This window comes from Rhineura floridana, chromosome 18 (assembly GCF_030035675.1).
Source record: "Rhineura floridana isolate rRhiFlo1 chromosome 18, rRhiFlo1.hap2, whole genome shotgun sequence".
Lineage (NCBI taxonomy): Eukaryota > Metazoa > Chordata > Lepidosauria > Squamata > Rhineuridae > Rhineura > Rhineura floridana.
Window position 1 is genome coordinate 11,099,926 of NC_084497.1, and position 25,090 is coordinate 11,125,015.

Below are 25,090 nucleotides of genomic sequence, written 5' to 3' on the forward strand. Positions count from 1 at the left end.
CCCCACTGGCTTCTTCATCCTAAACCATTACACAACTCTGCCTCCTGTGTCTGCCAAAATGCCAACTGCTGTCACTCACACACACATACCTGTGAGCCCTCTTTCCAGCTGGGAGAGTGGTCTCCTTATCCAAGATGTGGTGGGCATCTCATCCCAAAACACAGAGAGACCCCGCAATCAGCAGACCATGTCCTAAACACTCACTTCCATTGATGAAACATCAGCAATCTGCCTGATAGGTAGAGCAGTAACCCTATCATAATGTGGAGACTCACTTGGCTTGTCTCTGCTGTGGTGAGGATCTTGACGGCTTCTGTGTTGGCCGGATCTGGCAAGGCTGGGCAGAGTGCTTCCTTCACCCTGGGGGAAAAATAATATGTTTTTGGAATGATGTGTTAACAAGCAGGCCTGAGCAAGGTCAAGGGGCAGGAAAGCGTACACCTCCTATGCTGTGGTTTAGGTGTCTGCAGTGTGGGTCAAAGTCCACCACACACTCTCTCTTGGGGGTCCTCCAGACATCCTTTTTATTGTGCTCAGGATGGCATTGGGCATGCTGCTTTCAATACTGTTTGCACCTGCAAAAATGTCAGGGGTGGGGCATGCTGCCTCGTCTCCAGTCAGTGCCGAAATCCTGTAACTTCTCATGTCACAAATATTCCAGGGCAGAGAGTCCCAAAACTGTGGTCTGTGGGCCACCAGTAGCCGGCAGGCTTCATTCAGGTGGTCTGTGGCATGTCTCCATTAAATATTCATCTTGGTTTTTAATTATATTTGTATTGATTCTTTTATTTCTTATTTTGCATTTCATTGTATTACAGTTTGAATTCTACAGAATGCAAATTGTGATGCAATAAAACACTATATAAGACACAAAAGCAGCAATTACAGTTACAATTAAAAATCATGCAGCATTAAGCACAGCCCATGGCAATTGCTACAACAGGCAGGAAAATCATTAAGTGGCCCGCCAAGACCACCAGTGAATTTCAAGTGGTCCTTACAGAAAAATGTTTGGGAACCATCCTTCTCCTGCTTTTGTCGTGCTACAGCACAAGAGTGCCCCTCCAGACAGCAATAATGACATAACATCAGGGAAACATCACACAACTAAGAAAGCCATCAGTGGCATGTTGCAGAACGCACTCACAAAAAAGCAGCAGTTTGGAGGGACCCTCAATAATTCTTGCCACCTCCCTATAAGGTGGGCCAGTACGTTCCCCCCTTTTGCAGAGGTGGGGGCTGCCGTTAAGAGAGTGCCTTCCCTTGTGGGTTCAGAGCTGTGCCAAGATTGCAGCTCAGTTGCTCTGGGTTACATGATCCGCTCTCTCGCAAAACGTTCCAGCATTTCACCTACTTAAAGAACATTTTTATTTTCCAACTCTACCTTGAAGTTAATTGTCCCCGAGACTGTGAAATACAAAACAAGAACAGCTTACAGTTGCTTTAGGTGTGGATTTAATTGCTTCACAACAGCAAGTTAATGAAGTGTTGTGGAATGTGGACAGACGCTACTGTTTTATGCCGTGGCAGATCGCCAGTCCATCTAGACCAGTATTGCACATCCCTAGCTAGTGTAGGCCACAAGAAATTTGATCCAGTTTGCATTTCAAGCCGAATCCATTAAATTCACACATTCTGAAATGATACACTACGCTCAACATCAAAGGCCCTCCTGTGGGAGCCTACTGCGAGGGAAGCTTGGAAGATGGTGACAAGGGAGAGGGCCTTCTCAGTGGTGGCCCCCAAATTATGGAATGATCTTCCTGAGAAGGTGTTATCTTTTCGGCGCCAGGTCAAGACTTTCCTCTTCTCCCAGGCATTTTAGCATGTGTTTTAATTGGCTTTTAAATACGTGTTTTTAAATTTGTATATTTGTTTTTAATGTTTTAATTATTGTAAACCACCCAGAGAGCTTTGGCTGTTGGGCGGTATACAAATGTAATAAATAAATAAATAAAATGAGGACTAAAACACAGCCATGTTTGAAATTATTCAAATTTCGCAATGCTGTCAACCTACCAAACAATGTTTACAAGAATGCATGTTAGGGGAAAGTGTACATACAAAAAGAATAGATGAGTGAAATACACATACAAAAATGCATTCTATTATGAGAAATGGCTTGCAAAAATGTGTACATTAGACAAAACTGCCTACAAAAAAATACTGGAGATTTTTCATGAGAATTTTTTAAAAACAAGTTTGCAAATTGCTGCAGAAATTTGGTGAACTACAGATTGAAATATGGGAAACGAAGAGGACTGAAATTGACAGATCTTTCCATCCCTGACACCAGCCTTTGCCAACCTGGTGCCCTGCAGGTGATTTGGACTACAACTCCCATCAGCTGGTGGCAGCTGCCATCCAGAACATGGCTGTGCCGTCTGGGGGCTGATGGGAGATATATCCCAAAATGTCTGGGGGGCGCCTGGTCAGGGAAGCCTATTCTACTCCAATTAAACTCTACTAAACTAGAAATTTAATAAATAATAATATGAATGTCTTTAAATGTTTTTAGGTGTTCCAAATATTTATTTCTTAAATTGCATTTTTGTTACTTTGCTGTTAGCCTGGGCTCCTTTGGCAAGAAGGCTGGAACAGGAAATTACTGCTGTTGCTACTATTGTGTCGTTATTCAGTTGCCATCAGCTCTCCAGGATCTCAGGCCTTAAGTGGAAAGCCTAACTTTCTGCATGCAAAGCAGATACTCTATTTATTTTTAATTTATTTGTTAACCAAATTTATCTACATACCCCATAACATATGTTCTCCTGGCAGCTCATTAAAAAAAGAACAAGAGAACAAAAGAACCATACACAACAACTAAAATACAATTTAAAAACAATTAAAGCTGTTAAAAATGAAACATTATAAAACCCTCAGTTACTGCCCCCTCCAGTAATATCAAGCAGTTGCAAGGGACAGGAGAGAAATTCAATTCAGTTTGTACTTAAAGGCTTTTCTTGTTGTTATGTACCTTCAAGTCGATTTCGACTTATGGCGACCCTATGAACCAGCAACCTCCAAGAGCATCTGTTGTGAACCGCCCAGATCTTGTTAAATTCATGACTGTGGCTTCCTTTATGGAAGGGCTGCATCCAATGTTGGTCCTACCCAGTGTAGACCCATTGAAAATTATTGGCACAACTAACTTGGGCCCATTAATTTCAATGTGTCTGCTGTGAACAGAACCTAGCTGGGAACAACCTCTAGCCTCTATTTCTGACAAATGCCTTTTTGACTCTGTGCTTTTGAGTCGGCCACAGGCCTCCTCGCTTCACCTCTTTTTGCCAAAGTGGAAGATGCTGGCAGCAGCAAGGACCCCTCCGACGATCGCCACATACAGGAAGCCGAGCGTCAGGCTCGAACTCTTCGGATCTGGGGGAGAGAGGAGAGCGGTTAGGAGGAGGGCCCCCTTGTGACTGCTGGGGCCCAAGGAGGAGACGTTTCACAGGGCCAGGGGTGGGGGGAAGCCTGTACCTGTGGGACGGGTCACAAAAGAGACAACGCCCCGGCAGATGCCTTCTCTGCCAGCGGTTGAGGCCTCGACCCCAACAAAGTAGTTGGTCTTGGGTTGCAAGTCTGGGATTGAGAAGTGTGTTTCCGAGGGGTGGGCTTCATAACCTGAAAACAATGAAAACAAAACAGGCCCGGCTCTGCTGTCAGGCTGAGTGGGGCAGCCCCTTAGGCAGCAGATGCCTGGGTGTCGGTGAGGTAGCAGGGAGCCTCAGGGATGGGGCCCTCTCTGTCCACCCTCAGGACTCTCCGTGTGCCAGTGGGCCTGTTTTGCACCCTCCTGGAGGGTTTCTGCTCGGCTGGAAATGTGACCTTGCCTGGATGGAGGATAGAGAGGTAAGGGTGTGTGTGTGGAAACTGGCCTACTGTACAAGGTTACGCAAGGACCAAAGGGGGCCCCACCTAGTCCAGTCTCCTGTTCTCCTAGTAGCCATCTGGATGCCCCAAAGGGAAAAAGCCCCCAGTCAGAATGCGAGGGCATTCCCAGAGCTTGGAAAAGTTACTTTTTTGAACTACAACTCCCATCAGCCCCAGCCTGCATGGCCACTGGATTGGGCTGATGGGACTTGTAGTTCAAAAAAAGTAACTTTTCCAAGCTCTTATTAGTTCTCTCCCGCTGCAGTTCCCTAGCAAATGGCATTTCGAAACTACCATTCTAAGCTAGACTGCAGCTGTACGTGGGAGGTTCCCTTCAGCTATCATCAAGATTGAAAGGATCAGCAGAAGAGCCCTGAAGGAGCTGGATCAGGCCAAAGGGGGCCCCCATCTAGCCCAGCATCCTGTTCCACACAGTGGTCAACCAGATGCCCCAATGAGAAAAGACCCATAAGCAGGACCTGAGCGCAACAGCAGCTGCTCTCCCCACTTGCGATTCCCAGCCACTGCATTCAGGGCCTTCCTGCCTCCGGTCACGGACCCCCCCCCCAAGAGCCTCCTGGACAGAGCGCCGCCTCAGACTAGCAGCATTTACATCAGGATCGCTCTCTCACCATCTCCTATCCTGGAGGTAGCTGCAGGCATCGTGGCAAGTAGCCACTGAATGGCCACCCTGCTGATCAGGCCAAAGGAGGACCTTCTAGTTCAGGGGTGGTGAATCTTTCTGGCGCCATGGGCCAGAGCCTTATCAGGATCTGTCCCAAGGGCCACATTTGTCAATGGGCCAATCACACATCATTATGACATCACATGATTGGCAGGGCCACCCACCTACCGAAATCTCTGCAAGTGGGGACGTGAAGGGTAAGGAGGGGGGACTTGCAAAAGGCTTTAAAGCAGCCTCTGTGCTCCCATTTGAGCCCTCTGCACATTTATGCATTTTACACACGAGGCCCCCACAGTACCCCACAACTCACGTGTCGTCTTCCCATTTTGTACGTTTTGACAACATATGATGTATTTCTTCAGCACTCCGGGGCATCCAGTCAGGACTGTGGGGGGATGCCACTGAACGACGGCGGAACTGGCCGTTTGATTAACCACATCCACGCTGATGGAGTCTTTGAAAGAAGGTATGGCCAACAGAGAGAGAGAGAGGAGGGGGTGGGGAGGACTCACAAAATGAGGACTACAAGCTTGATGTGACAGTGTGTCTGCCTAATGGCTTCAAGTGTGTGTGAGGGAGAGAGAGGGAGAGAGAGCAGAGACAGCGGGGGGGATTTTTCTCTCTGACTGGATGTGGAGCAGCTCAATGGCTGTGGGCATATCTGAGCGACAGATTCCCAAGCGGGTGGCATGAAGCCAGACCAGCACATGCACCACTAAGGGGGTGCCAATCTGTCTGTTTTGGTTTCTCTCCGTTTCTGATTTTTCAGTTGTTCACATTTCCACACCAGTCTGTAATTTTTAAAGCAATAAAAGTCCTCATGAAAATTCATCAGCCTTTTAATGCAACTTTTCCCCTAATAGGCACATGTCTGTATGCAATTTTGCCCAATCTACATTTTCACAAAGCAATTTCCCCTAATATGTTGCATTTATGTATGTTATTTTCACCAATCTACGCATTTGTATGGACATTTTACTCCAGTATATGCTTTTTTGTACGCATTACTGGGCTGGAGAGTAGCATTGCAAAATTCAGAGAAGCTGCATTCCGAAGGATGGCTGAGTTTGGGTCTCATATTGTTTGGAATCTGAAAATTAGGGAGGTTCGCCTTCAAATGTGCACTGAAGCGAATTTCTCTTTCATCCAACTAGGGATGGGATCCACTTACTGGTGCTGGTTTGGATCTGCTGAAACAGCAGGTGTTTATGGTCTATTTTGTGGTATTTTCCCACTGTCCTTAGCTTTTACCAATTTGGGGGGTTTTTTTCTCGAGAAATAACCATATTGTTATCATTATTTCAAAAAATGTTTTTCTTATTGGAAAGGAAAGTGGCTTTTTCTCTGCCCCGTGCCCACTCACCCCACCCAATCCCTCTTTTCACCTCCTCCTCCAGCTCCTGAATGGTATTAGATCTCCCACTTACCCCACCCAGCCCTGGGAGAAAGGAAGAGCTCACCTGGTCAGTTACTGAGGGAGAAAGGGAGAGCTCACCTGGTCAGTTTCATGTTACCAAAGCAAAGATGCAGCTCAGTTTAATGTTAGCAAAGCAAGAATGGAAATGGGCCTTGTACAAGTCGATCCCAACTTATGGCCACCCTATGAATACGGTGTTCATGGTAAGTGGTATTCAGAGGGGGTTTCCCATTGCCTCCCTTTGAGGCTGAGAGGCAGTGACTGGCCCAAGGTCACCCAGGGAGCTTTATGGCTGGGTGGGGATTTGAATCCTGGTCTCCCAGGTCGTAGTCCAACACTCTAACCACTACGCCATTGTGGCAGACCCCTGCTAGTCAGTTTCTCCTTAGCAAAGCAACAGAGCACAGGAAATACGAGAATAATATTGTTATATTTGATTATTATAATATTATTATATTATATTCAATTATTGTATGTGTGTTTTTTAAATCAGGTGTTAGGAAAAGCCACTGAAGTTTGCAGCATTCAGGATTGGTCTATAATTCAGGATTGCCACCCTGGGCTCCTACTGGGAGGAAGGGTGGGATATATACAAACAAACAAACAAATAAATAAAGATAGTGAACGTGTGAGCTATGGGGAAATCTGGTGCCAGGTCTGATTTTAGCGAAATTCTCGCCCATTCCTAATCCCTACACACCATTTCTATGAAGAAGGTGCACGAGTCCCAGAGTTGCCCAGAGTTCCTTGACACGATTCCATCTGTACACCGCAAGTCGGTAACACCTGTTGGGCTCCAGAACCCCTGGAACAAAACACAACCATCTGGAGGTCAGAGATCCTGAGGTCAACAGGAGAGCCCAGGAGAATCCAAAAGGGCCAGCTGCTGCTGCATTGAGCCACTGTCCTATACACATTTGCACACACATAGCTAAGAGCAGCGGGGCATCGCATAACACTCTGTTTAATAGGATCAGGATGCTCATGGTGTTCCATTCCATAGTCCCCTGGGAGTCACCCCCCCTTGAAGCCAGTGAGGCTGCCCTCTGACTGCATCAGTTCAACTTGTAAAGGCATTTAGGTTACATCTACATCATACATTGAAAGCACATGGCTTCCCCCTAAGAATTCTGGGAACTGTAGTTTGTTAAGGGTGCTGGAATTGTAGCTCTGTGGTGGGTAAACTACAGTTCAGGATTCTTTGGGGGAAGCCATGTACTTTAAATGTATGGGGCAGATGTGACCCAATTTAGCTTTCCCTAAAGATCTTGCAAACAGTCTTGTAAAGAAGGGTTACTAAAACAAAAAACTTTTTGTATTAGGCAAGCCCATCCAGACATGTAAAGCTCACATGCATTTAAATATAGATATTTATCTTATTATATTATATTTTAACTGCTGATTTTATTTATATTTTGAAAATTCTTAGTTTATATCTTCTGTTTTTTTACTGATAATTTTAAAGTATATTTTCATATTTTATGTAAACTGCTTAGAGGTTTGTTTTACAATTAAACGGTATATAAATTCTGCTAAATAAATAAACTGCTATCCTGGAGCAGGAACCTTGTAAAAGAAAAGAAAGATGTAGCCACCCTCTTTGAATCTTTTCCTCATTCTCTGACTTCCCTCTATGCTATTCCGTCACAATCAAACTCGAAAGCCTTGTTATCCCCTCATATGCTTGCCAGGGCAAGGAGGGGGCGGTGGACCATCGAGTACGCTGGTCCTTGGGCAGATGACATCATAGTGTGCACTCTGGGGAAAAAGGTCTCCCCATCTGTTCCCCTTTATGACACCACTGCTGATCCTCTCGGAGGAGTCCTCTGATGTCGATGGTGATCCTCCACAGACAGAAAGTGGGATGGGCTGGCCGTACCTGAGCTCTCACTAACGTCATCATCCTGGAGGCCTTCCTCTTCGCAGGACTGTTCCAGCAGGGGCTCCCCACAGGGCTGTTTTTCAAAACAGAACACCTCCGTCTTGGCTTCCCACTTCACTGTAAAGTTTCTGCCGGATAGGCTGACGTTCAGGAAACTGGGACCTTCTGGGGTCAAAACCCAGAGACCAATTAGCCCAGAGACAAGAGCACAGAGAGCCCTTCTCCCCACCCTGGTCCTCCGGGGATATAAAAGCAGAACAGCACAAAATGCTGGCAATGAAAGCAGAGGTGGAGCAACCCTGTCTAGAGCAGCCTTCCTTGCTCGAGGTTCTTCAAGCCATCGAAAACAGCACAGCTCCGAAAAGAAAATGGCACCGATAAATTGCAGTGGAGAGGCGATCGATATTAGTTGCTGTGAATGGCCTGGGGGCAGGGAGGGGGGCGGACAGGGCTGTAGTCTTCGTTCACCACGGTCTGTTTATCTCAACCAAAATAAGAAGATCCTTTAGATTGAGTCAGACCATTGGTCTATCTAGCTCCAGCAGCACCTCTCCAGGGTTTCAGACTCGGGGGATATTCTAGCCCTCCCTGGAGATGCTGGGGACTGGACCTGGGACCTTCTGCCTGCAAAGCAGGGGCTCTTCCATTCAGCTACAGTATTCTTCTAAAAATACAGTAAGATCCCAGCCCTCATGGTTCTGAATAAGAGGCTGATTTAAATAGGGAGCCGTCTAAGGTCAGGCTGAGGGTCTATCACCGTGATGTGAAGTGAAGCATTTTCCTTTGCCTGTGTGGTTTGAAATTAAAACTTTTATCATTATCATTATTATTATCATTAATAAGATACTAATACTAATACTAATGCCCACAAAATATGAGACAGTACAGAGGACCTCCTCTGTTGGGTACCAACCTGCATCTCGCTCCGCTGGGAGCCTAAAGGAGTAGGCCGGAGGGCTTCCTGCCTTGTTGCTTGCTTGCAGGGAAATGTTATATTCACCCCCAGAAAAAAGAGCTTGGTAGGAGGTCCTGTTGCTGACATAGTGACAGGTTTTCGGTTCATCTGAGCACTGGCAGGGCAGCAGCAGAAATGTCAGGGTGTAATTCACCTCTCCATGCTCTGCGTTTGGCTTCTGCAACAGAGGAACAGGAATTCTGTATTAACGGCAACTACAGTTAGATTTCTTACTTGCCCTTCGCTGTGAGGTCCCAGGGCGGGTTACAACCATTTCAATGTGCAAAGTTAAACATCAAAACAGGTTACAGTAAAGAGAACAGGGTGTGTCCTGGCTATCCCCCCCCCCGTGGAATCAGACTTGGGACCAGTGTCTTATTTATGGCCAAGGGCTTTAATCTAGAACATACCGCCTGTTGGTTTTAATTTGGAGTCCTGCATTGCTCAGGGGGTTGGACCTGAACGCCTGATAGGCCCCTTCCAACTCTGAGATTCTGTGGTTGGTATGTAGATCAGGCTGCAGGTCTGTAGGTCTTTACAAGTCACTGCTAGGCACAGCAACTCAAGCAAAAATGTTGATGCAATGTTTGACTTGCCCTTGGAGACCCCCTTATGAAGGAGTAGGGACACTACTTGTGTATAGGCTTGCCAGGTTCTTGGCCTGAGACTGATCCTGTATCTTTAAGAGAAGAGAAAGTCAGCCAAGTGCAGGTGGTCTTGCAATTCTGTAATGGGAAAAACCACAAGGTGGGATTCTCCCTTCGTCCTGCAAAACTTTTAAATATGCAGACCTCTTGGTTGCCAGGCCCTGCCTCCCAGAGGTCTTCTGTATCTTTAAAAGTTGTGCAGAGGGGAGAATCCCACCTTGTGGTTTTTCCCATTACAGCATTGCAAGAACACCGGCACTTGGCTGACTTTCTCTTCTCCTAAAGATACAGGATCAGTCTCAGGCCAAGAACCTGGCAATGCTACTTGTGCAGGAACTCTCTCTGTGCCCTGGGACTGGGCAAGCAAGTGGGCACACCTACGGGCAGGTTAGTGAGGGGGCTTGGTTTGCCCGCGCCTGCACAGATGCCTGTGTGTTCATGGCGACGGAAGCGGAGACGCCTCGGCCACTTCACTCCCGGGCTCCGCCTCCGATGGCTCCTCCTCCTCTGAGGGCGTGTCAGTTACAGAAGGCGGAGCAGGGGTTGGATCAGGGGGCTGAGGATCCTCCGGAGGCAGAGGGAGGGGAAGGACTACTAAGGCCTCTCCCACATATGTGGCAGCCGGCTACCTCGGGGCAGGGGATGCCAGCCAGCAGATCACGGAGCTTCTCCCTGGCCTTGACAACTACCGATTCAAGCCCCTGGGCCCCTCTCCTGGATCCCGGTCCTCCCTGTCTGCAGGCCAGCTGTGCCAAGAGTTCTCCATGGGGCTCGTGACAGGTGGGATTAAGAGCAGAATGTGCATGCGTGTGTGTTTCCTTAGTGTTGACATGCTTTGGTCTCTCAAGAGGCCCTTTAGGGGCACTTCCAGGTAGGTGTGCCTCATGCATGGAAGTCTTCTCAATGTCATTCACTTCCATGTATCCATACATACTCCCCACCCAAATTTAATCCACATTTACCTTTACAGGGGGAAAACTGTTACGTTTGAAAAAAAAAAACCTTTGCCAGTAACTCTTTTGCGACATCTCATTGACGTTTTAGGATATTAAGCCACCAACTGGAAGCACACAAAAAGGTCTGGTTTTGAGATTTACATGTGCAGTGGATGTAAGTGAAGCTGTCTTGGAACTACTGACATTTATTTTTATTTTTATTATTAGTAGTAGTATTCTAGGATTAGAGGCAGATATAGTCCAATGCAGGGCGCTTTCAGACAGTTCAGGTAGGGGGTTCTGTGGCCCTGCAGATGTTGTAGGACTCCAAAAGGATGAAGGGCGATGATCAGGGGACTGGAAACAAGCCCTATGAGGAGAGACTGAAAGAACTGGGCATGTTTAGCCCGGAGAAGAGAAGACTGAGGGGAGATAGGATAGCACTCTTCAAGTACATGAAAGGTTGTCACACAGAGGAGGGCCGGGATCTCTTCTCCATCATCCCACAGTGCAGGACACGGAATAATGGCTCAAGTTGCAGGAAGTCAGATTTCAGCTGAGTATCAGGAAAAAACCTCCTAACTGCTAGAGGGGTATGACAATGGAGCCAATGACCTAGGGAGGTGGTGGGCTCTCCAACACTAGATGCATTCAAGTGGCAGCTGGACAGCCACTTGTTGTATATGCTTTAACTTGGATTCCTTCATTGAGCAGGGGGTTGGACTGCGTGGCCTTACAGGCCCCTTCCAACTCTCCTGTTCTGTGATTCTATGAATCACAGTGTGGCCACTGGTCAGGCATGATGTAGTCCAGCAACATCTGGAGGGCCAAAGAAGTCCCCCATCCCCGTTCTAAAGGATGAGGAACAGGGCTCCTCAGTTTTCAGGCATGTCCTACCACAAAATATGGAGAAGAGCCAGAGGACAGGGCCTAAGCACACGCTGTGCATGCAGAAGGCCTCAGGTTCAATCCCTGGCGGCTTCTCCAGGCAGGGTTGGGGAAGGACTCCCTGCCTGAGTCCCTGGGGAGCTGCTTCCAGTCAGTGTTGGTACACAGTCCTGAGTCGGATGGACCGTCTTGGGATCAGGGAGTCCCCAATTCTTCCTGTGATTCATGCATGCATCTGCTACACCATCTACAGCAGGAGTGGGGGACCTGTGACCCTCTAAATGGAGCTAGACTCCATCTCCCAGCAACCAGCATGGCCAATGGTTAGGGATGATTATGGGAACTGGCATCCAACCACACCTACAGAGATTCCCCCATCTCTGCACCACTCTAAGCCAGAGGTTACGGTTGCCTGAATTACGGGACTGAATCTCAAAGCCAATGGCCAGAAAGGTCATGTCCACATTACCTCCCATTCCAGAGTCACTTTCCTCAGGCCGTCCACCCCAAGGGGCTCTGAGGTGTAATTCACTTCTGGAGTTGTGAGGATTTCTGGAAGAGACAAAATGCAACTGATTTATCCTTGCAATGTTTCTGGGTTCGCCAATAGCAAAGTGTTTCTCTTCAGGCCTTATCATCACATCCTTTTCCAAAGGCAATCCCAGAAATGTAAGAACAAAAGAATCCAAGGAGAGCCCGGTGGCGGCAGCAGGCTCTGGCCAAAGGGGGCCCATCTACTCCACCATCCTCTCCTCACAGTGGCCAACCAGGTGCCTCTTCCAGGAAGCCCCCAAGCTGGACCCAAGTGCAGCAGCAACTCTCCCCGCACTTGGGATTCCCAGCAGCTGGTGTTCAGAGACAGACTGCCTCCCACAACGCAAGGCGAGCACAGCCACTGGGACCAGTAGCTGTTGATAAACTTTATTTTCTTCCATGAATTTGTCTAATCTGCCTTTCATGCCTTCCGTAAGATTACAAGAGCCTGGATACTGAATCAGGCCAGTGGCCAATCTAGTCCAGTATCCTGTTCTCACAGTGGCCAAATGCCCCTAAAACCCTAGATAGACTGCATCTGGACCTGGAGGTTCCATAAGAACATCAGAAGGGCCCTGTGGCTGGATCAGGCCAGTGGCCAATCTAGTCCAGCTTCCTGTCCTCACAGTGGCCAACCAGATGCCCAGTTTGGGAATCCCACAAGCAGGACCTGAGCGCAACAGCAACTCTCTCCCCACTTGCAATTCCCAGCAGCTGGTATTATTCAGAGGCATGTAATGCCTCTGACAGTGGAGGGAGAACACAGCCATCGTGGCTACTAGACACTGACAGCCTCCCTGGATTTTCTAACCCTCTTTTAGAGCCATCCAAGCTGGCGGCCCTCCCTGCCTGTCTTGCGAGAGCGAAACTCACGGTTGACCTACACACTGTGTGAAGGTGGAGACGGGAGACCAGAACACAGAGGAAGCTCACCAGCTGGAACGAAGATGGATTCACTCCAGTCGCTCCAGGGGCTGTACTGGTCTGAGGTTCGGAACCGAACTTGTGCTTCGTAAGGGACGTTTCCTTTCATGCGACACGTAACTGGAGAAAGCCGCGGAGATCCAAGGCAACCCAGAAGTAAAATCACATTATTATCACCACTGATTAACAGCACAATTGTAACCACCTGCCCGGAAGTAAGTGGGGTTTGGATTGTACCCTACATTGGTTTATATTGTTTATTTAGGAGATTTATAAACTGCTGGATTAAAAAAAAAGGTCTCTAAGTAGGGGTGAACAAATAAAATTGTAGAGAAATCACAGCTAAAAATCCACAGTCTGATTAAAAATGAATATACATAAAATGATCCTTGTTAAAAACAAATATTTATATGAAAGCAAATATACATAGAAACCATCATCAATAAAAATAAAGCTCAAGACTGACAAAACTTTATATAGGTAACTAAATTATATGTTAGTCATCTCATGCAGAAGCCTCTAGGTCTGGGGTGGGGAACCCCTGTGGCCCTCCAGATGTTCCTAGACTACAACTCCCATCATCCCTGACAGTTGGCCATGCCGGCTCCTGGGAGTTGTAGTCCATTGCATGTACTCCAACATCCTATTTTCCGACAGTGGGCAATCTTTGTGAAGCACACAGACTGGGCATTCAGCTCTTCCCTGTTGCTTTGCCCCCTCCAGCAACTGGTATTGAGGTACACTACTGCTGAACCTGGAGGTTCCATTTAAACAATAGTGGTAGATTTACTAACACGTTCCCAGTCCCTTTTTCAAACCCATCTAAGAGAGCGTCAGTGAGGGTTGGGCTGTGAACAGCTGTCAGAGGTGAGCCAGGAGCCGTGGATCAAAGGACAGAGAAACAGAGCTCAGGAAGACCTCAAGGTCAGTTAGAACAGGAAGTCTTCTTATATTCCTTCCTGTCCAGGAGAACTCAATGGCTACCCTGGGTGGGCAGAGTCTGTCTGGGCCTGAAGGTACTTCACCAAGAAGCTGCCACCTGCAGTTTAGTGTCTCACCACACAGAGGAGCTGTCCACAGGTACCACCAACTACTGATACACAAATGGGTCATTGTCCCATCTTGCGGCAGTGAGTTCCACCAGTCAATTTTTAATTTTATGTTATTGTTTTATTTAAAAAATTATACTGCACTTTTTGAGGAATTTCATCCGCAAAGCAGCTTACAATCTCAAATACAAAACAACTCCACCTGATAAAATATAAAAACGCAGTGCAAACAGCATAAAAAGTGGAGTGCAAAAATAGAATATAAAACATAACATAGATTATTTATTCAACAATTTGTGTACTGTTTAATTGTAAAAAAACCCAGCCTACTATCCAACTTTGAGTTCTATTATAACAATGCATCTCACTACCTTATTTGCTCCTGTCATGTCCTCCTTTGATCGACTTTTCCCTTTCCCTCCCACTATGGAAAAAAAAATGGAAATGGACTGCCTTCAAGTCAATTCTGACTTATGGTGACGCTATGAAGAAGGTTTTCAAGGTAAGCGGTAGACAGAGGTGGTTTCCCATTGCCTTCCTCTGAGGCTGAGAGGCAGTGACTGGCCCAAGGTCACCCAGTGCGCTTCATGGCTGTGTGGGGATTCGCACCCTGATCTCCCAGGTCATACTCCAACACTCTAACTACTATGCCACACTACGCTCCCACTTTAAAGTTCCCAAATGTATTATTTTTATACCGATGTATTATTACATTTACATCCTTCCTTTCTTCCAAGGAACTCAAGGTCGTGTAAAGGGCTCTTCCCTGCCCTATTTAATCCTCACAACAACCTTGCAACTTAGGTTGGGCTGAGAGACAGAGACTGGCCTAAGGTCACCCAGACAGTGGAGATTTGAACCCTGGTCTCCCAGGACCCAGTCTGGCACTCTAACCACTATGCCGCTTCCACCTCTCCACCTCCTCCATGGAATTTGTCTAATCATTTCTAAAGCTGCCTTTGCTGCAGTCCAGAGTCACATCTTGTGACAGGGACTTCTGCAAGCTAATGAAGCATTTGAAAGCTTGGGTGCTGAAGTCACAGCCCACAGTAAAAAGGCAGCTATGACGATGGTGTCCAAGGCGGAAAAGGAACCCAGCATACCTGCTATGCCTCGCGTGGCTCTGTTGTCTTCCTTAGAGCTGCAGTTTCCCTAGAAGCAAACCAGATGATGTTCAGGAAGAGAGCGAATCATAGAATCATACAAGAGTTGAGTTGAAAGGGGCCTATAAGGCCATCCAGTCCAACCCTCTGCTCAATGCAGGAATCCAAGTTAGAGCATCCCTGACAGGTGGCTGTCCAGCTGCCTCTTGAAGGCCTCCAGTGTTGGAGAGCCCACTACCTCTCAAGTAATTGGTTCCATTGTCATATGGCTCTAAGAGTTAGGAAGTTTCTCCTGATGTCCAATCGAAATATGGCTTCCTGTCACTTGAGCCCATTATTCTGTGTCCTACACTCTGGGACGATCGAGAAGAGATCCCAGCCCTCCTCTGTGTGGCAACCTTTCATGTACTTGAAGAGTGCTATCCTATCTCCCCTCAGTCTTCTCTTCTCCAGGCTAAACATGCCCAGTTCTTTCAGTCTCTCCTCATAGGGCTTTGTCTCCAGGCTGACCGTTCCCCAGCTAGTCCAGCATCAAACTAGACCTTGCTCAGGGCTACGGAGTCTGGAGCCCCCTGCTGCGCTGAGACTCCTGAGGCACATGAAAAAGCCTGTTGACAACATTTGTCCCTTTTAGGATTTGAGGGTTCATTCTTCCCATCTGACTTCCCATAACTGACCTCCTGGGCTGGGGAAAAAAACTCTTAATGTGTTCTTATGCCTGAAACTCTAGAGAGTCGCTGCCAGTCAGTGTAGACAATGCTAAGCTAGATGACTCTGTATAAGGCCTATGTAAATCAGCCCTTTATGAAGAACCATGAGGACTGGAATCTTAGTGTAATAATGAGTTAAACATGGCCTCCAGTTATTATGGGCTGGAGCTAAGACTCCGCTCTAGCTTGTTCTTGTTTGTCACTCTGTTGGGAGTTAACCTGTTCTTCCGTGAACAGCCACTTGTTCTGGGCCTGCAAAGTGCCTTATATTAAATAAGAACATAACAGTTTATTTTTAAGGAAAGGACCATCGCTCAGTGGTGGAGCAGCTGGTTCCTTGGAAAGCTGCTGCCAGTCAGTGTAGACAAAACTGAGCTAGATGGACCAAGGGTTTGACTCTGCATAAGGGTTAGGGTTCTAGCTCCCTAGTTTACACGGGCAGCCTTTTTGCAAGCAAAGCCGGTGGCCTACCACTGAGCTATGGCTCTTCCCCTAAAATTAAAGATTCCAGTCCTCAAGATACAGAACAAAGCACTGATTTAAATAGGAGCATGGACAGCTGCCTTAGGCCACGTCAGGCTGTTAATCCATCTAGCACAGTACTCTCTGCACTGACAGGCAGCAGCATTCCAGGGCTTCAGAATCAGGGGACATTCACAGCCCTACCTGGAGACGCTGCTGGGGGCTGAAACTGGCACCTTCTGCATGCCAAGCAGGGGCTCTACCACTGAGCGACGGTCACATGGCATGGCAGGCAGCATGCAGACCAGTGCCAGCCACAATGCCCACAGACACTGGTGGAGATCTGTTTCAGACACAGAAAGCTTACATAAATAGCTTCAAATGCAAGCCATCCTATGTGTGGGCACCTTTCAAAAAATGTCTGTCCTTATCCACTCACATTCCCATCTTCCTCAGGGCGAACCCCTTGATCCCATTACATCTGATGGCATAACCCCATCTTTGCAAAAGCCCCAGTGCCCCTGCCCCTTCGGAGAAGGATTTATTTTGCAACAGCTGGAGAGCAGCTGGGCATGGGGGGATGAGTCACCAGGGCGCCCTCATGCGTTGTCCCCGAGCAGGTCTTTATAGAACAGGAACATTCCAAACAGCTGTCCGGGGCAGCATCGAGGGTGTAGGACAGGGGGCAGCATCGAGGGTGTGGGACAGGGGGCAGCCGGGGGGGGGGCAGGAAAGGCTGCAGAATTTGGATTACTTGCAGCCCCTACTGTTGAAACGTGGGGATTGCAACTCTGTAGAGTAACCCTCTGTTTTGAAGTTGGGGGTGGAGAAGTCCTGTGGCCCTGCAGATGCTACTGGACTCCAACTCCCATCTGACTGTTGGCTGCTGGATGTGGCCAGGTCCAACAACATCTGCATACATTTCAATCAGTTTGGGGACTGAATCAGCCATGGTCACCCTGACCAGTGGCATCACTAGGGTTGGTGTCACCCGGTGCGGTAACTCATGGTGTCACCCCCATGGACCTCCTCCCGTATCAGACCATACAGAATCCTTAGTAATGTTTTTTGTACTAATGTTACTCATAAATCGTAATTCCCATATATTGCTGAATGTAATGGCAATAGTATTGAAATAAACAACTAGCAAAATTAAAACTATACCTTTAAATTACAATATCATACGCACAGCCCAAATTCTTGCTCTTATCACTAATGGGAGTTAATTATGTTGCATATGCCCATAGTAAATTTTCAGATACTTTCAGACCCTCAGCAATTTTCAAGTGGTCTATGTAGAAGAAAAGTTTGGGAATCCCAGGTATAAGACATCTGCTTATGTCCCTATGCTGCTCTCACCCCTCATTTAGGTGCCTGGGATGCATGCGTGTGGACATACCTCCTTACAGTTATGGAAAGTGATTCTTAATAATAAGTCTCCAGACACAAGTTACATAGGTATTTATCAGTTGTTTAGTAGAAAATTCAGAAGTGCAGAGTCCCTTCATGATAGTTGCAGCCACATACACCCTTTTTTACTCCTGGATTAAGAATGAGATCTTTGTTGACTTCCGGGAAGGGTGACTTAGCCTGTGCCTGCTTTTGAGACGGGCTCCTGCCTCAAAAGAAGCTTATTCAGATATATCAGTCAGTTTTTTTTTTTTTTTTGACTGATTAAACTTCTCCCGGGTAGGGAGAAACGAAGAGATTAACCTCAAAGCCTATTTTTGTTGGGACGACCAGATCTCATTAATTTATGGGACGAGGTCCAGCCGACGAAGGTGGGACGGATTTTCAACAACAAGCTCTATCTGATAAAGCGAACGTTCATCTTATCTTTTAAGAGAGAACGCACTAACAGGCAAGCACCCTTCTTTCTATATTTTTCTTTTACTTGACTTAAATTGTTGCTGTTTAAAAGAGATTTGCCAGATTGATCGGTTTTTGACATCTCACTGGGGAGCCATAACTTCTCTCTGCTACTCACTAATTAATAGCTTATCTCTGTTTTTGTTGCAAAAAGCTGTCCTGGATTTGCATTCTAAGGATATACACAGAAGAGGGATTTCTATTCCAGATTTTTATTTTGAAGAATATTATATTGTCTGAGACTACTCTCTTTTTGGTCTATTTTATTTTGACGAATCTGTTTCCTGACGACCGCCATTAATTGTTTCGATCCTGGGAACTGCATTTTGTTTACTTAAGCATGGAGAGATAAGGCTGTCTGCTTTGTTTATACTGTGATGTCACCAAGTTTGGAGTATTAACCCAATTGTTGCTGAAATAAGAAGTGGTTTTCCTATATTTTTTTTTTAAAATGGCAATTAAGAAAGTGGCTGAGAATCTGGAAATAACTATGTTTCAGAAAATAATGGATGAGATTGAGATAACGAAACAAAACCTGCGACAGGGTTGTAAGGAGCTGAAAATTGAATTGAGTAAAATGAAGCAGGAGATTAAAGATATAGGGGTCCCTGTGAGAGAGGTGACCCTGGAAGGGGTCCCTGTGAGAGAGGAGACCCCGGAGATTGGAACAAACGTGGAACAGGAAAAAGATTTGGAGTCTATGGACTTTAGAAACAAAATCTATTGTTTGGAGACACAGGAGATTAAAGACATAGGGGTCCTTGTGAGAGAGGAGACCCTGGAGACTGGAACAGGGGTCCCTGTGAGAGAGGAGACCCTGGAGACTGGAACAGGGGTCCCTGTGAGAGAGGAGATCCCGGAGATTGGAACAAACGTGGAACAGGAACAAGATTTGGAGTCTATGGACTTTAGAAATAAAATCTATTGTTTGGAACTCAATGTTATCTCTGAAGAAATTAATGAAGATTCTAGAGATAAAGTTATCAATGGCATGGATAATCTTCTGGACTGGATTGATGTGATGGAGCCCAATATAGAGAAAATCTATGGAATTAACTGCAGCCATGTGACAATGGAAAAACTTTCAAGAGATGACCCAGTGTATTTTGAAAAAAAGAACAGAGATATGATTTTACAGCAGTATTTCAGCAACCTATTCAGAATGGATGGCAAGAAAATATTTGGGATAGAGGTAATTCCCATCAGACTCTTACTATATGACTATGGCTTTGACAGCAAGATTATTATGGAATACTGATAATGGAAGATTGGATACTGAAATTACTGGACTTAACAAGACTACTGAAGATGGAAGATGGAAAATGGAACTAATAGGGATAATAGAACAATGGCTACTGAAACTACTGAACCTAACAGATTCTGATGTGATGGATTAATTGAAATGTTTATTTTGACTATGGTTTTGACAATAAGATTATCATAATTAGTAATGAGATGGATTAATCGATATGCTTATCTGGAAAAAAAATTGATAGATATATTTCTTAAAGAATTGAAACCTCTCTTTGACTTTTTGTGGAAAGAATAAAGTAATGTTTATGAGATTTGATGATTAAGTAAGATAACTACTGGAGGAAAGTGATTTTATAATATGACTTAAGAGACAGGATTGTTATATATTATAGACTTATAACTGATTTGATCTTTGACAAATGGGAAGTCAATATTTTACTCTTTATTTTTTATTTTTGTTTTTTTTTTCTTTTTTCTTTTTTTTTGTTTAACTATTTTTGATTTTGTTTTTTGTCTTTGAATGTTTCATGATTTCGTCTTGTATGTTTTATGAAAATCTGAATAAAAACTATTGAAAAAAAAAAAAGAATGAGATCTTTGTTAATGCATTCTCTCACAACAACAAACATCTCTAGGAGCCAATCAGCATGTAAGTGGAGAGCCTTAGCAACTGAGAAGAGTCTTCTCAGTGGCTGACTCACCTCCTTTCACTCTGATTGGCTCCAATCAGCAGGAAAGGCAAAGAAGCCTATTAGAAGACTCTTATCAGTGACTAACACACTCCCTTTTCATGCTGACTGTAGGATGCTTGGAGACATAGGGACCCTGCTCCCAAAACAGCAGAGGGACTAAGATCCCCTGGGCGACTACCCTCCTGGTGCTTATGGACATGACTGTAATATATTTTGTGACATGCAAGTTCGACATTATTTATTAAGTGTGTTTAGGATTACACTGATGGCATTCCCAAATATGTACTTTCACACAGACTTTGGTTTTCCATAACACAATGTTTGTCCAAGCCTCCACACTTGGGGGGACACTACTTGCACACCCCTTCCATAAGCACATCAAAGTTGGATACACACCTGAACCAAGAAGACCCAGACAAAAGGGCACTCAAAACAAAAAGGTAATTACAGTGGCTGAGTAGATCTTGTACAGTGGTTATACTGACTGGGCAGCCACTGTCCTTCACATTTTACAAAATACTTTTTCCTATACAAAGATTAAATTTCTGTGTATGAAAAAGTAATATATGAAGTGGTCTCAATAGTGAGAAAAGTAAACAAGTGAATGGTGATCCAAATGTTTTTCATTCTCACATTATGAAGCTAGCTGCCAGATGATGTATCACCTTCCCTACGCATGCAGCATAGACTGAAAAAACAGCACCCAAGCCACCATTCAATACGTGCACGTGTTCTTTCCAACATGAATCTACAGGTCTCAAAAAGTAATGTGTGACAAAGTCCTCAAACACCTTATAACATGCCTCAAACATGATCTCTTGTTCTACCAGCATGCCTTCACACCATCACTTTGCCAAAACATAAGGATAGGTAAATTGTTTTTAGGGAGGTTCACAATTATGATTTCTTATTTATTTAATCTAAAAATATTTAAAATACATAAAAACAGCCAGGGGAAGATATTGGAGAAATATAAAATAAATACAAATTAAAAAGGGGGGGAGGTGAAGAGACCTTAAATGTGCTACTCACCATCTCTCAGCCTATCCTCCCCTCAGGATGAAAACAACAGAGAACCATGACCACCCCCAGGAAGAAGGGCACACTTAAAATGTAGAGGAAAAAATCATCTACAACCATAGTGTGAAATCGAATACTTATTGGGACACAGTATGAAGAAATATTTATATAAACATGACTCTCAAATATGTTTATGAATTACACAATCTGTAAATATATTTATAGTGCAATCCGATGTTTGTTTACTCAGAAGCAAGTCCCAATGTATTAAATGGGGCTTACTCAAACTGGGAAGTGTGCAGAGAACTACAGCCTCAAGTGATAAGGAACTTGTTCTTTCAACTTGTTCTTTTAAGTTGAGACCTTATCCCAGTCTGAGTCTGTGTTGGAATTGCTTTTTAATATGTTTTTAAGCCTTTTCTTTTTTTAAAAAAAATGTTTTTTTAAAGCTTTTAAAAAATATTTTCAAAGATGTTTTAATATATTTTAAAGTCTGTTTTTATGATGTTTTAAAGTGCTTTTAGTGCTTTTGTTTGCCGCCCTGGGCTCCTACTGGGAGGAAGGGCGGGATATAAATCAAATAATAAATAAATAAACGTCATTCACCCAACCCAAAATTCAGAATCATGCCTCTTCAGGCTGTTTTCCAACTGTTTATTCTTGCTTTATGGTTATTGGATTTTAAATGGCTTTATTTCTTGTTGTGAGCTGCCTTGGTTTCCAACCCTACCTCGCAGGGTTGTTGGAAAGACTACACACACTCACTGCAGATGTATAAATACATACAGCCCATATAATAGTTTATTGTCAAACCAATTGGTCATTGCAGAAAAATCAGTATTAGTTTTAAAAAAATCAGTGTTAGTTTCCTACAGAATAAAAACTGTAATACCTAACTAAGCCCTGCCTACTTGCTTTAAAATAGGACTGCGGGGGGGGGGACAGAAAGAGAACACAAACACAATTATTTTTTACATTCACTCCAAAGTCCCATTGATTTTCAGCACATTCATAACCATGTCTACTCAAAAGTAAATCCTATTGAATTCAATGGGATTTACTCTGGAGATATGGGATTAGCAATGCTTTTACCCCCACAAAAGCAAGTATTGGGAAGGTTTTCAAAACACTGCCCAGGATCTGACTCCTACACACAAGAGGGGAAAAAACTGAAATGTATATACTTACCCAATTTATGAGATTTTCAGATAAACGGGGGGGAAACCACCATTTTCTGGCCTTGCAATGAGGTTTACTAGACACTGCCACAGGTCAAACAAACACTTCACTGGCTGCAATCCTGAACGGGCGGGAAAAGCTATGAAGTGCTATACAGTAGTTTAAAAAAAGATTTAGAGGGGGCGGCTGACGTTTTTATGTATATCTTGAGAACTGGACCACCTAGAAACTTAATTTTTTAAAAAAATTAAAGCTGAGAATCACCCCCCTCTGATGGTGTCACCTGGTGTGGTCTGCACCCCCCTAGTGACGCCACTGACCCTGACGGATGCCCTGCATCGACAGCCAGACAGGGAACTGCTCTAACAGTTAGGAAGTTTTCCTGATGTTCAGTTGAAATCTGGCTTCCTGCAACTTGAGCCCATTATTCTGTGTCCTGCACTCTTCTCAATCATCCCAGAGTGCAGGACAAGGAATAATGGACTCAGGTTGCAGGAAGCCAGAATTTGGCTGAACATCAGGAAAAACTTCCTAACTGTTAGAGCGATATGACAATGGGACCAATGGCCTAGGGAGGTGATGGGATCTCCAACACTGGAGGCCTTTAAGAGGCAGCTGGACAGCCATCTGTTGGGGATGCTTTAAGTTGGATTCCTGCATTGAGCAGGGAGGTTGGACTTGATGGCCTTATAGGCCCCTTCCAAATCTACAATTCTATCCTTCTTGATCTCTCAGCAACCTTTGATACCATTGACCATGGGATCCTCTTGGACCGGCTCTTCGGGATGGGAACCCTGCAGGTAGGAACAGAACCACCATAAAACAGCATCGGGGGCCTCTGTTGTATGGTGGTTCCATCCCTACCTGCAGGGCGTGTCCAGAGAATCAGGAGAATTAGGGCCTCAACTTCTGCCCAACACCTAGAGAGCACAATATAGCACAGATGAAATGTGACATCAAAGCATTTGAAAGGAGATGTAGATTGGCTGAATTTTTTTATGATGACTCTAAGAACAACATAGACCTCTACAATAGAGATCCTCTGCTACAGTTTCTGCCACCTAAAACTTGGACACCAAACATTAACAGGAATCCAGTCCTAGAAACCTTTCTCTTATCAATAAACAGAGTCATCAACAACCACACACCAACTCCTACTCACGACAACCTTTCAAAAGAAGAAAGAATAGCCCTGAGGAACCTCCAGATGAGAAGGGATGTTGTCATCAAGCCTGCAGATAAGGGTGGTGCTGTTATGGTACTTAACACTACAGACTATATAGCAGAAGGTCAAAGACAACTAAAGGATGAAACAACATATAGATTTCTTGACAAAGACATCACCACAGTTCTCAATACTTGTATCATTACATCTGTACAAAACCTTACAAGTAGGAAACTTCTTAAAGAGGAAACTGCTGATCTCCTTGTTAATCCAAATCCCACCCCTGGAAGGTTTTACATGCTGCCTAAAATCCACAAAGTCAACAATCCTGGTCGCCCAATTGTCTCAGGCAACAACACAGCTACTGAAAGGATTTCTCTGTACATTGACTTAAATTTACAAAACTTGGTGCAAATCCTCCCATCGTATATCAAAGACACCAAGGTCTTCTTGCTTAAAATTGAGTCTTTAAACAAGCAGTATCAATTCCACAACAATACCATACTAGCTACTTTAGATGTCACATCTCTTTACACCAATATACCACATAATGATGGGATTCAGGCTTTAAATGATTTCCTTAACACCAGAGATTTGAACAATCCTCCAACGGAGGTTCTCACAACTTTATCTATGCTAGTCCTGACTTGTAACAACTTTATATTCAATGGAGAACACTACCTGCAACTACAAGGCACAGCTATGGGGACTTGCATGGCTCCATCATATGCAAATCTCTTTATGGGTAAACTGGAACAGGAGATCCTCAAAAAGGCCATCAACAAACCACTTATATGGTGGCAATACATTGACAACATCTTTATGGTCTGGACGAATGGTAAAGAGAGTTTGGAACAATTTAAAAAATACATCAACTCTATCCATCCCTCTATTAAGTTTACATTTAATAGTACAAATGACAATCCGCACATCCCTTTTCTGGATGTCCTTCTTACCATTGAAAACAACAAAATAGCCACTGATTTCTACAGCAAACCCACTGATGCCCACACCTATTTAAACTGGAAATCCTGCCATCCTAGGCATATAAAGAACATTGTGTATAGCTTAGCTCTGAGAATCAAACTTATTTGCAACACTGAAGATAAATACCAGAGAAGGATCAGTGAACTTAAAGAACACCTTCTTCTGAGAGGATATTCTCCACATATCATCGATTGCAAGATCCACCGAGCCTCCATTCTGTCCAGAGAAAACCTCCTCCATCATACTGAGGCGTCAAAGAGCAGAGAGCAACGGATTCCATTTGTGGTAGATTTCCATCCACCATCTCCTAACTATCACCGAGCAATCAAGGAGAGCTACCCATTGCTGGCAAACTCTGAACATCTTACCAGAGCCATCAGCAGGCCTTCTGTTATAGCATTTCGCCAACCTCCTAATTTGCGCAGACTGTTGGTGAGAGCTGTGCTTAAGCCACCTATCACCTATCCAGGGTCTCATCCTTGTCACTCCAAACGCTGTATCACCTGTGTGTACCTCAGGGAGACAGCCACTTTTACAAGCACTAGGACAGGCAGGACATATACATCAAACACAACATCACCTGCAGGTCCTGCAATATAATTTATGTCATCGAATGCAAAAGACCAGGATGTCGTATCCAATACGTAGGAAAGACCACAACTGACCTACGCACGCGCTTCAGGAACCACAAGTCGGCAATTTTGACAAAAAAAGTGGAGCAACCAGTTGCAAAGCATTTTAACATCGAGGGTCACAGCCTGTTGGACTTTTCCATTACAGCGATAGAGATGCCAGCAGATCCAGCAGCATTGACTAAAAGGGAGAACTTTTGGATTTACTCTCTGGACACATTGGCACCA

The 25,090-nt window shown here is 44.9% G+C and overlaps 1 protein-coding gene across 1 annotated transcript in view; it reads right to left on the reverse strand.

Moving 5' to 3' along the window:
- IL12RB1 (interleukin 12 receptor subunit beta 1) overlaps positions 1 to 25,090 on the reverse strand; it is a 35,351-nt gene that overhangs the window by 1,684 nt on the left and 8,577 nt on the right. The window contains exons 6-15 of the mRNA XM_061600872.1: positions 14,893 to 14,941; positions 12,750 to 12,860; positions 11,752 to 11,834; positions 8,771 to 8,990; positions 7,855 to 8,022; positions 6,676 to 6,780; positions 4,869 to 5,012; positions 3,481 to 3,624; positions 3,282 to 3,378; positions 276 to 360 (exon numbers count right to left, since the gene is read on the reverse strand). Of these exons, the coding sequence (XP_061456856.1) occupies positions 276 to 360; positions 3,282 to 3,378; positions 3,481 to 3,624; positions 4,869 to 5,012; positions 6,676 to 6,780; positions 7,855 to 8,022; positions 8,771 to 8,990; positions 11,752 to 11,834; positions 12,750 to 12,860; positions 14,893 to 14,941 (1,206 nt within the window). The remainder of the gene's footprint in view (positions 1 to 275; positions 361 to 3,281; positions 3,379 to 3,480; positions 3,625 to 4,868; positions 5,013 to 6,675; positions 6,781 to 7,854; positions 8,023 to 8,770; positions 8,991 to 11,751; positions 11,835 to 12,749; positions 12,861 to 14,892; positions 14,942 to 25,090) is intronic.